The 13,011-nt window shown below is 37.1% G+C and overlaps 1 protein-coding gene across 3 annotated transcripts; it reads left to right on the top strand.

The window, feature by feature from the left end:
* Positions 1-2,830: 2,830 nt before the first annotated feature.
* On the top strand, positions 2,831-8,152 carry LOC113348390 (1-phosphatidylinositol-3-phosphate 5-kinase FAB1A-like). Of its 3 annotated transcripts, none has more exons than XM_026592142.1 (7): positions 2,831-3,231; positions 3,504-3,569; positions 3,875-4,228; positions 4,695-4,848; positions 5,176-5,517; positions 6,251-7,335; positions 7,650-8,152. In XM_026592142.1, the coding sequence occupies exons 3-6, from the start codon at positions 4,197-4,199 to the stop codon at positions 6,257-6,259; spliced, it is 537 nt and encodes a 178-aa protein (XP_026447927.1). In that variant the 5' UTR covers positions 2,831-3,231; positions 3,504-3,569; positions 3,875-4,196; the 3' UTR covers positions 6,260-7,335; positions 7,650-8,152. The 3 variants fall into 3 exon arrangements, with proteins under 3 accessions (XP_026447927.1, XP_026447928.1, XP_026447926.1); XM_026592143.1 differs by having other exon boundaries at positions 3,504-3,587; XM_026592141.1 differs by lacking the exon at positions 3,504-3,569.
* The last annotated feature ends 4,859 nt before the right edge of the window (positions 8,153-13,011 follow it).

Raw genomic sequence — 13,011 nt, 5'->3', positions numbered from 1 at the left:
ATTATGGTCACTTTATATATGATAAGGGCAGCCAACGATCAGATTTAGTAGTAAAAATTTTTACGGATCCATCTTTTAACTTAGAGCAGTTCCTATGGAATGAACAAACTCAGAGTTTCTTCATTTTGCTCCCACTATGGAATGAAAAAACATGAAAAATGGATGTTCAAATCAACAAATATGTTGCTTTGAACATTGAGTCGGAACATCTAGCGCGCGTCTGTGTTAAAGACGTGTGTCCTTGCTACCAATGCTGGCGTATGAAGAAATAACGCCAGCGTGTGTACTTACAATGCGTGTGTTTAATTATAGCACCCGCGTCCGTATCAAGAACGCCAGTGTCGGACCCAATGGCGCGAACGGCTCAATCTGAACGGCTGCAAAAACCTTTGATCCAACGGCTACATTTTTTTAAATCTATAAATACTCCTCATTTCAACTCTAAATTCATACATTCTACACATTCTTTCCTCTCAAATCATCTAAAAAAATGCCTCCCAGAGTTCGTTTTGTTAGATTCACTCAACAAGAGGATTTAGCTATTTGCGGAGCCTACGTTTTTCAAACACAAGATGTTGCCGCTGATGTTGCTACTGGTAGGAATGTATCACAATCAACGTTCTGGCAGAAAGTTTTTGAAATATTCGTTGCTGAAACGATGAACATTAATAGGAGTGATTGTCACGGATTAACGCATCGTTTTAGTGTAATCAGTTGTAATGTATCGAAGTTCATCTCTCAACTAATGGAGAATCACAAAAATAAGCTCAACGGTGAATCCGAAGTGGAACCCAGAACTCTAGCGATGTGGCCAGTATCTCACCACGGTCGTCCTTTCGATTTCCATGCTTGTTTCAACATTCTTAGGGTGCTCATCAAATACGATCCCTACATCGCCCTAGGAATTCTACCACCCGCCAAGAACTGACGCCGCCTATGTAGTAGTTGTTTTAATCTGATGTATTTCTTTTATTCTCATGTATGGTGTGGTTGTTCGATGCATTATGTTTTTATTTATGAAATTGATGGTGTAATGTTTAATGGAGGAAAAATTTAAATTACTTGATATTGATGGTTTTAGATAATCGTAATAACACAAAATAAACAACAAATTAAATAACATAATACCATAATGAGTATATTTTTCCTACAACTTCAATCAGCCCACTCCACCAAAAAACACCTGGGACATTCCCAGAAATGCCTTCCATATGTGTGTTCTTCAGAAGAAGTCCGCAAATGCATAAAAGTCCTGCAACTGGGCTTTGGGCATGAACTGATTCGATGTGAACAATCTTTGTATTCGTGATCTCCATATCCACAATGCTTGCAGTGTAATAACTCCTTCTTCAATTTGGATTTAAGTTTGAAGTTTTTGCAGAGTGTTGCAATCTTTTCTTCTTCTTCTTTTTTAATCTTCATAGCATCATCTAGCATATGTGGTTCCTATGGACAATTGGGATCTTGACATTGCAAATACCTGAGCTTTTCCGGTTGTGATTCAATCACCATTCTGATGCGTGAACAACCTTCCCGCGGACACTTTGAATACATCCAAGGACATTGCATAAGACTGTGGTTATCCATGAAACATAATGGAAAAACCTCTTTTGCTTCGACACATAATATTTTCTTCGCTTTGCCTTTAGAAACACATGGTGGATGATGACAAAGAAATCGGTTGGTTTGGTTTAGAATAAAACCTAGTGATCAATTTGATCAAAATAGTGTAGGAATCTAGAGTTTAATAAGAGGAACATGTCATCAATATATTGGGTTCAAATTTATTATCATTTGGACTCTAATTTTTTTTGGGTCCAATCTTGCATGGATAGCGCACAACTGTACATATAAAATTATCCATGGGTCCTCCCTCATTTCTAGGTTAGCTAACCCGAGGAAAATCATTGTATTATGCTAATAAATAAAACACCTCTCACCAAGGGGATCCAAACGTGGATGTAAACATAATTCACCGAACCACGTTGATCTCGTGCCACCTTTATTTATCTTCTATTCGTTTTCTAACCCTGATTTCATATCATCATTATCAAATCAATCGTGTTTTGTGCCTAAAAGTAAATTTTGGTACAAATACCGATGTACTATATCTGTATATATAATAGTATAACTAAGTATCGGTACTGATACCCGTTATGGTGAACCATGTATTGGTGGGTTGAATTTTCACCATTTTTATCTCACTCCATTGGAACCGCGAATTTAATCATGATCATGTCTAAAATAAGTTGTGGTTGTGATGCTCCTTGACAAAAACTGATCAAATAACGCACAGTTTCGCGAAAGTAAAGGATTTCAAAAGCGAGTATGAAATGTAACAGTAGGGAAAAAAAACATAATAGTGATATAAAACATATGTTAATAACCTCCACATATTAATAACCTATGTATGCCGATACAAAACGTAATCGCGACTTGTAAAATTGATTTATAAAATCTTACAGTTTCAACCTCCTTATATTAACAACCTCTATATATATTGATAATTTTATTCGTTACCAAGAAAAGAATATTAATATTACGGAGGTTCTAATGTATTTTTTTGTCCGGGTGACGTTGAAAATGGAAAAATACAAATAATTCAATTAATTTGGGAAGGAGGGAGTATTACGGACGTAATGTATTTGTTAGTATTTTGTTTGGGGGGCGATGTGACGTTGAGAATGGCAAAACATGGGCCAAGACCTCACCCTCGCAGCTTCAGCAGCCCAGTGAGGAACGGTTTTAAGTGCTGCGTTGTAAGGGGCAACTAAGTAATTTTGAAAGTTCATCTTTCATGGTTTAGATCTACGGCTACTTTACTCTCTATCTCCTGGTAGACTTATCCTCTTCATTTCTTCCTCCTCCTCACTCTGAAATGGAGAAAACCATACAAACCCCAGCCAGATGAATACTCCAGGAGGATTACTCGATCCCAACGTACGCCAATCAAATCACAAAAACCAGCTGCAAAGGAGAAATATGCTTGTAAATGAATGATAGTCAAATGAAAATTATCAGTAAAATAAAGATGATATTGAAGAAGAAGAAGATGTAAGAAGACAAGTACAGATCGTTTGACTGGACATAGAAATACAATTGAATTTAATTTAAATCTGTGTTTACGAAGAAGATGGTGTGAGATGTGATGAATTTTAAGCTGAATCTATAGTTTAATTGATATTGTCAAGATGCTCCACTTAAAAGACTACTGATTTTTTGGTTTTTCAGGTATGAATTTGATTTGTGGTGGTGATTTTTTAAATGTATGTTGATGTGAATTTTGATTTTAAGATGTTTCTGGTAATGCAATTTTATGATGAAATCGGAGTAGACATTGGTTGATGAGCTTATGTGCTTGATTTGAATGTAGCCTATGTAGTAGAATGCGTTTGACCTAGCGAAAAAAAGTAAATGAGACTTAACATTTCAGACACTAAGTGTCAATTGTAAAAAGACATTTGATGCCAAACTGACTAGAAAGCACCAACCTGTGTGTGTAGGATTTGAGTGGCTCGTCTAATCTGAGGTCTTATCTGGAGTCTGAAGAGGAGATTTCTTAATGCTTGGTGCTCATCAGTGTTTAAGTGCATTTCTTTGCTTCATTGGGGACTGTTTTGTTCATCAAGACTAAACATATTTCAATGCCACATAATGATGTCAATTGCTTCTGCCATTGCCTAATTTATCTTTTTCACGTAACTGAAACACATGAATTTTGAGCTCTAGAAATGTCCCTGAACTTGAATTGGCATTCAGCTATATTTCTGTAGCGAGCTTAAGTAGGGCAACTGGTATTACGGAGTAAAGTATTTTGCAACTCTAGGTTGGTCACTGGCTATACTAACTTTGATGATCTTAAAATTTGGTGCAGGGGAAGTATTTAAATACTTTGAATTGATGGTAGTGCATATTATGTGGCTCCTGAAGTATTTTGACGGCATTACGGAGCAGAAGCTGATATCTGGAGTGTTGATGTGATACTGTACATTCTTCTTACTGGAGCCCCAGCCACATGGCAGTGTCACGTCTTGGTTATGAATTATGTAATAGCGAACTTGAAACCAACACAGGGATTTCCAGTTTTGGCAGGGAATCAAATACTTAGCTTTTTTGTATTGTTAAAAACGGTGCTCAAGTTGGTGCAAATATCTTATCTTATCTGGGAATCTTTTTAGACCAAGCAAGAGCACTTGATGAACTTATTCCACACTGGAAACAACAACAGGTCAGTGTACTCTTCTTCATACCATGTTTTGTACTGTATTCATTTAAAAAAAATTCCATGATTGTTAGGTGAAATTGTAAAATGTCATATATTACATATGAATGTAACCTTAGGCCAGATTACAATCATTTATCCTAGGATCTCTACAGAATGGTCTTTTAAGCGTACTCGCCAAATAGCTCCTAAAGGTTGTAGATGTTATCAATCAAAATCCCCCTAGATTTGCCCTTTTTTTGCCACCACCCAATGAGACTTTTTTTTGGGGGTCCTTCTGTATCTTCAATCCTGGATCCACCACTGATCTTGGATGATATCATGTGGGCTTTTTTTAAAAGTTCCCATATGGTGATATACACAAATAACTATGAGCATCACTTCTGTTTTATTTTTTTGGTGTTTAATTTCTGACATTTTTTTGGTGTTTAATTTCTGACACTGGCATTACCTTTTACCTTGTTTCTTCTAGTATTGTTGTTAAAGGAGTTGTTTGCAAGAAGAATGTTTCCAACCGGCGGATGACTTCAAAAATTGAGAAGCCTCGTTTTCTTATCCTTGGCGGAGCTCTTGAGTATCAACGGGTGTCTAATCATTTATCAAGTTTTGATACTCTACTGCAGCAGGTTGTTACCCTTTACGTTTTGCTATCATTCATCAGTTTAACTTATTGGATTGCGATTTTACATTATTAAATATCTTTTTCTTTCAGTTAGTTTTTATTTTGTTTGATCTTAGTATAATCCAGATGATGTAATAGTATATATAAAAGATAAAATTTAAAATCAAACAAACCATTTCGTGATGGATTAGTCATATGGGCATGTATTCATACCTGTGTTGGAATTTGGATAGCGAGACACATGTTTAGATCCATATTTCATTGGTATGGACTGGGTTTTTCTTTGTTTCCTTGAATTTTTGTTCTTATTGTCCCACTTTTTTTTATATAGGAAACAAATCATTTGAAGATGGCAGTAGCAAAGATAGTTGCTCATCATCCCAATGTCTTACTGGTAGAAATCAGTTCACGTTTCACTCAAGAATACCTCTTTGAAAAAAACATCTCTTGTTCTCAATACCAAGAGGCCTTTGTTAGAGCACGTGTGGCACGCTGCACAGGTGCACAAATAGTTCCTTCCATTGATCATCTTTCCACTCAAAAGCCGGGTTATTGTGAAGCATTCCACGTGGAGAAGTTCCTTGAAGCACATGGGAGCGCTGGGCAGGGAGGAAAGAAATTGGTGAAGACACTTATGTTTTTTGAAGGGAGCCTCAAGCCATTTGGTTGTACTGTAAGTTCTGCAACTCATTACAGTTCACTTTTCTTAATTTATTGGAATATTGTCTGCGCCTTGTAGACTTCAGTGCAATCCATAACTTGAGCATAACACATCTAAAGTGCCTATACCCCTTAGTCACCAGGAACTCCTAGCGTATGAGCGTTTTTCAGTGAAAAGCGCATTTTTGCGTACCTCAGTGAGGAACGCGCTGGGAACGTGTTCCTAGCAAGGGAGGAACCTTGCTATAAATTTAACAATTAAGAAAGATATCGTGGATATATCAAAGAAGAAAAAAGATCTATTTCTGTAAAGATATAGCAAGAAGATTTTCTAGATTTATTTTGTTCCTTTTTTAGATATATTTCTTCTAGCAACCGATAAATAAATATATAAATAACTTTTCTCCTCCTTCTAACCTTTATGTATCATTAATATATCTATGAAATTTAATTTATATATGATTTATATTTTACGTTCCCGACACGTTCCCCGTTCCTCATTTTTGAGAATTTTACGTATTTTCGTTTCGGTACTCGCTCCCCTTCCCGTCCTCGTTCCTGGTGACTAAGCTATACCCATCGGTTGGAATCTTTGATAGGGTATTCTCTTATTTAAATACTCCTATGTTTAAAGGGTAAATAAAGAATTTGGGTAAAAGGTAACTTTTCTTACGAGTTAAGAACAGTTTGGTACTATTTCACACTTGTCCACATTCACTCAGTTCTACCATTTTATACGATTGCAGGTTCAATAAAATGGTCGCTTGCTTTGGATATGCATCGATGGATGTTCACTCAGTATACCTTCCACCCTCAAAACTTGATTTCAGCTACGAAAATCCAGAATGGTTACAGATAGAGGTCAATCAGGAGTCTATACAAAAATGTACGGAGGAGTCTGCAAGTGGTGCAGAAAAGCTTGTATCAACAAACTCAAATTCCAAGCAAAGTGGTAAAGATTCTCCCAGTGATAAAAAGTGCAAGCTGGATGGAAACAGTGAGCAGGTGGATTCTTCACAGATCATAACACCACAGGGTCCAGGCCACATCTTTTATCAAGCTTAAGTTCAAATGCCCCGACCAATCCTTTGGAGACTGAAAATACATGTGGGAGGGCAATCTCAGAGGATCAGTTTCCGATTGTAGCGAACCTTGATGCAGCATGGACTAGTAAAAACATGCCAGGGAGTACGATACTGGAATTAACGGTGAAGTGGCAGCAGATTCATTAACCCAAGGCAAAACTCATATGAAGTTGTTAAAGTTGGAAAAGCGTTTCGAAGACCTGGGTATGGCTGAGGTCACTGAATCTCATCATCCCGTGAAAGGAGCAGATAACTCAGACGACAACAACACGGGTTGGATTAGGATGCCTCTGGGTGGTTTATGATTCATTGAATCTTCTTCAGTCGTTTCATTCTTTCGATGAAACAGAAGCCTCTGAATCGTTTAGAAATCTTGGGTCTATGGATAGTAGCATTTTATCCATGTCTGGTCCTTGGAGCTCTTTGATTCCAGTCCGCTCAAGGCGTTGCTTGTTAGAGTGGCATTCAGTGACAATGGTCCATTTGGAAGGTGAAGTATGTGCAAAGGGGTTTGAAGCCTTAAGGAGGACATCTGAGCTAGATTTCGTAAGGTCCCTGAATCTCAGGGTGGTAAGAGCAACACCTATTTTACTAAATCACTGGACGATCAGTTTATCATTAAAGGGTTAACGAAGAGAGAAATATGGTCATTTATCAAGTTTGCAGCAGCGTATTTGAAGTTTTTATCTGAATCGATCGCAACAAGATGCACAACTTTCCTGGCAAAGATTTTGGGGATCTACCAGGTATCTTATTCACTGTTTTTTATACGAAAATTGGACAAATAGCTCAATATCGACATCTCAGTATTTGAAGCTTAGAACATCGTAACAATCATTATAATAACATTCTAGGAGTCACAACACAGTGCATGTGGAAAAAGTCATACATCACTAGTAGAAACACCACTGTTGAGCTAGATGTAGAAAAACAAAGAACAATATACTACTACTACATTCTAGTAACAAGGACAATACGACATACATGATAGAAAAGGAAGCTTCGGTAGCTGGAAGTATTACTCATTTTCATTTCTTTGCTTGCAACTTTGTACTTTCAGGGGGGACTTGATTAGATTTCATGGTCCCCTGTTTCAAATTGAATGCACTCAGAGAACGCTGGACTGAAGCCCGGTGATCCGTCTTGATGAAACCTTTCCTGTTGCGGTCCCTATCCAGAATACGATTCAGCAAATGATGAAGATCGTTCTCCTTGGGCCTGGTAATAATGCAATCCCCTGGTACCTTGACAGTATTAGCGAGGAAGTCAGGGCATAGTTGAAAAGCTGAAGTGATTCCAGTTCCAACGGCCATTCGAATTGGTTATCTGTGCCTGAATCCTCTGCATTATCTTTTGATACAACACTAGATATTTCTTCTCAGACAAATCCAATTTTACTAGTGCTTCCATGTCATGAATGTGAGGTCTTAGTCTTTTATCCATCAAGATCTTAATGACAAATCTGTTATCTGTTGTAATGGTAACCAATCTCTTGACTTGCTCTTTCTACTGCTAACAACTCATAAAAGTCAATATCTTCATTTGGGTCATCTGTGACCATCATTTCTCCGGGGCTCCATCGAGGAATTTCGGACTATGAAGCCACCTCCAGCCCTAGGAGGTGCTTTTTGAGTTTTTTTCTTAGCAGCATCTGTAGGAGTTGCATCTTTCTTGACTAGTGCCGCATCCGAACACAATCTAAACCAATTCTTGTAAGGTGGCCTGTGTGTAACTATGTATTTCTGATTACTAGGTGTTACTATTGGTGGAATCGGAATCCAATATGGGGGTTTTGTGAGATTCATCTTCTCAAAGACAACGTGAGAAGCGAAAATTTTCACCAAATAATGGTTTGGACCCTGTGAGAACCCTAATGGGCTTACTGTTCTTACGTAGGTATAGATAACTAGTTTCTTTGGAATGATTTTTTTAGGGACCATGGTTTTTTTGAGGGGACCATGGTTTTATTAGGCGACCTTCCCTATAGTGATAAGGGGTGTCCTAAAACGTTGAAATGACTAACCTACCATTAACCTAATTTAATTTAAAACCAACCTAATAACCACATATATATATATAACCACCACCTCCTCCCACCACCACCGCCCACCACCGCCGATTACCACCACCACCACCTCCGATTATCACCACCATCAACCACCGATTACCACCACCTCCTCCCACCACCACCACCGCCTATTTAAGAAACGTAACAATATCAATGCAATCACAATTAAGTTCGGTTACATGATAATTTTATCGAGTATAAAAGACGCCAGCCGCAACCTGATTCTGCCATGTGACCACTCCGGAGGTATTTTCCAACAAACCCTTCGCTTTAATTTGATTTTGATTGCTTCAATCGAATAGAAATCATCAAAATAGGATTTTAACAGAAGTTACAGAGCCATGTTCGGTTAGGTCGATTTTCCAAAAAACCCTAGTTTACTAACCGAACTTCTTGAAAATGAAGAACACGAAGAACAATTCGGTTCTATTGGATTTAAAACTAAGTCACCGAACTCTCTGTTAGGTTGTTTTCGCAAAATTTTTTAAAACTACAAAGTAACCGAACTCCACCCTTAGAACCGAAAAAAACAAATCCAGTCTAACCGAACTGTGTTGTTGTGGCCACTATCTTGAGTTCCAAAATAACCGAACTTAGCCAATAGAGTTCGGTTTTTTCGCAAAAAATTTTAAAACTACAAAGTAACTGAACTTAGCCAATAGAGTTAGGTTGATTCGCAAAAAATACTTTTAACCGAACTCCTTGTATTAGAACAACAGAAGTCCATAAGTTCGGTTCCTTCGCAAAATAAGGATATCACCAAACTTTAGTTTACGAAAATAATGAGAAGTCCACAAGTTCGGTTCGTTCGCAAAAATGTGAAGTTTTCTTTGTAACCGAACTCTACCTTTGAAACTTCGTAACCGAACTCTACCTAATTCGCCAAGAAATAAATTTCGTAGTAACCGAACGTTTGCCTAATTGCATATATGCATATATAAGCCCAGTTCGGTTGATTCGCAAAATATGTTGAAGTTTGCGAACCAACCGAACTTCTAACACTAGGTTACTTTTAACCTCCAACTCGGTTGGAAACTTGGTTGCGTTGAAGTTTGCGAACTAACCGAACACAGAAGAGGTACCCAAATAAATTGTTAAGTTAAAAGTTCGGTTACCTACCATTTTATCCTAGGTAACCGAACATTACACTGTACGACCAAAACCTCCATCAACGAGCGAGTTCGGTAACCTGCGTGTTTGGAAAACGGAACCGAACTACACTTTCAGGTGTGTTCGGTTACATGTTCTTGACCTATGGTAACCGAACTGACCCAAATCTACATAAAAATTTTCATTTTTTTTTTTGAAAGTTTGGAGCAATTCAACCAACATTATCTAAGTTTGAAGTACACCTGGGTTCCCAAATACCCTTCCTCCGGTTGTGGTTGGTAAAATCCATCGTTTTTCTTCTTCATCTTCTCTAACTTTACTCTCTTAATAATTCTACTTCTTTAAAAAAAACCATCTGATTTTTTAATCTCACTAATTATCTTTAACTTAATCATCTCACTAATCATTACACTAACTAATCATCACCCAAAATTAATCAGGAGGGTAATTTAGGTATTAATATAAATATCCAGATAAGGGTGACCTAGATTTACTTCTAATGTCTTTACCCAAAATAAAATCATGGTCCCAAAAAAAACCATGCTCCCCAAAAATCGTTCTTTCTTTGGGCGGCGAAGCAGAAGAAAACAACTTTCTTGATAGTAATGAAAATAAATATGATAACTTTCCGTCAGAAGCTATTTATAGAATAGATGATGCTGAAATTTATGTCCAATTTTCCTTGGTTTCTGGTTCGGTTGTGTTTTTTCCTTTCCTTGTGATTTTTAGAAACTTTGGTAGAATACAATTTTAGGATACATTCCTACATCCGGCGACGGGACTGACTCAATGCTCTATACATTCTTCAATTTTAGAGTACAATTTTATCCAGGAGATTCAATGTCCTATATTGGTTATTGAATATACGGATATTGCCCCATCTGTTTGTTTGTTTGAGCTGTACAAATATCAAAACTTTTATGCATGGGACGCTTTTGAATTTGTTGCCAATGCTGCATAGGCTAACAAATGCTTGTTTTTGTGTCATCTATTTTTATTTTATTTTTGGTCTTTGAGGTAGCACTCCTTTCAGCCTTTTAAGTGTTGGATTTAAGAGCATTTCTGGATTTGTTTGTTACTTATAGTCTATATAGATAAATATGTTCCAAGTACGAGGAGGTTTTCACGATGATTTTCATAAATTAATTTTGGATTGATCTAAATTTTACAGGATGTGAGGATGAGGAAGAGAAATTTCGATGAATCCAATGCTCTTTATACCACTCTAGAGGAGGAGCTGAAGAAGAAATTTCTTTCTTCAAAAGCCCCAAAGGACTTGGATGCAAATGGTCAGAGGAAGTGGTGTCATGACATTCGCTGGATGAAAAGGAGCCTACCACACAAATCCTGGGAACTCATTAATGCAAGTTAGAGGTGACCTAGAAAATGTTTACTATGCATTTTTAATTGTACAACGGAAATTGGTTTCGGAATATGTATCTTTCTGGTTCTTTAGATTTCGACTAATCTTGTGGTTTTCTTGAAAATTTTAAGGTTTCTAAGGTTTGACTAGTTTGGGGTGTGTGCTGTTTATGTCGTTTTGCAGGCGTCTAGGATAACTTCAATTGATTTGAAGAAGCTTAAAGATGGTGGTCTATGCAAGTTGAATCTATTGCATACTCTCCTTGGAAAGAATTACTTCATGCACAAAGAAATTGCTGAAGCTAAAGTTGATAAGATCATTGAAGCAGAGTCGAAGCTGGTTCCATTGGGGTTTACTAGTGCCAGTCCACTTCATGCAGAAAAGAAAGAGATCATTCAGATAACATCAGGATCAGGAGAACTCGATAATTGGTTTATTTACTAGGTAATACGGTAGATCATGACTGTAGAAAGATCGTAGTGTTTTTATTTTTATTTTTTTTAGAACTCACATGGTTAATTTGACTTGAGGGATCGAGACTGGTTGTATTACTGAATTCTGCTCCAGAAAGGCTCAGTTGTTGGGTCACTCTTTATGCGCCACTTGTCCAGTAGTGAAGTAGAGTAGTTTAAAGGGACTTTTTTCTGTTCAATGCTGATTAATACAATCATTTGTATTTGTGATTCATGAAGGGGGTGCTGAAGGAAAAGCAATGTACATTGATACCAAGGGAACTTCCAGGTCACAAAAACTTGTAGTTTACGGACAGGTATTTGTGGTCATTTTAGCTTAACATAAACCATGGCTTAGTTATGCTGAATTGCTGATGCTAGCAGGTTTATACTTAATGATGCTGATGTTTTGGAGAATGTGGCGTATGCTGGAGACTGCCTATAACACTAAGCATCAGTCAAAACTTCTTCTTGAAGCAGCTCGGATGATGGTAGAGACGAGGTATGCTACTCTTTTGTATAGGATCGCATTCTCGTGATTTTTCTGAACAATAATGTAGAACAACAGTTGGAATCTTTCAGGATTCGCACTTGAGACAAATTAGGGTGAGACAAACTTGATAGATTCTTTAGGAATGGGATTACCCCCAAAACTGAAATTTGGATTGCATTGTTGGTCGGATGCAATGGAATCTGATTACGGGGAAAACAACTGTAAAAAGGCTAACATGCCCTTTCAAGACTAACATTTCCAGTTAGAATTTAATACTCATAAACATTCAATTCAATTTGTGATTTAATCCAATTGGTTGGGATTTTAGAATCAATTGGATTTTCTGAAACCTTCTCCTGTATCTGTACAGTAACCTATTGAAACTTAATTGAGGAGGTTAAAGATCAAATACCCCATCGCTGATTTTCAGCTTATTGGCGGACGTTAAAGTCATAATTTAAAGTAGATCCATGATTTGTGACCAAAAATCATAGTTTGGTTCATCAAGAACAATCCCAGGCTTGAATACTGCACCTTCAGATTGAACGATAATAGGAGCAAATTTGTTTTCCATCTTCCCTTTTTGTTTTGATTTATTTTGGTATAATTCTGAATCATTACCCATGATTCAAGAACCCTAGCTCATAGATACTATCTTCATAAATATAGGATCAAGAAGAAGATAATTCTTATTGTGATAATCTTATCAATTCTGGTTACACAGCACATGAATATATAGAGCCAAATATTATGATAAAGCAAAGATCTTATATACTAGGAAACAATATATTATCCTTAAATAAGGATATATATTAACATTTCTTTGCTACTGAGGCTGGCATTGAGAAGACAGACATCATGTATATAGCTAAATTACTCAAGACAAACTGAATTAGGACTAACCTTCCTCCATAAGTGAGACAAATCCTTTGCCAT

Source organism: Papaver somniferum, chromosome 2 (genome assembly GCF_003573695.1).
Source record: "Papaver somniferum cultivar HN1 chromosome 2, ASM357369v1, whole genome shotgun sequence".
Lineage (NCBI taxonomy): Eukaryota > Viridiplantae > Streptophyta > Magnoliopsida > Ranunculales > Papaveraceae > Papaver > Papaver somniferum.
This window is presented reverse-complemented; position numbering and strand designations above follow the sequence as displayed.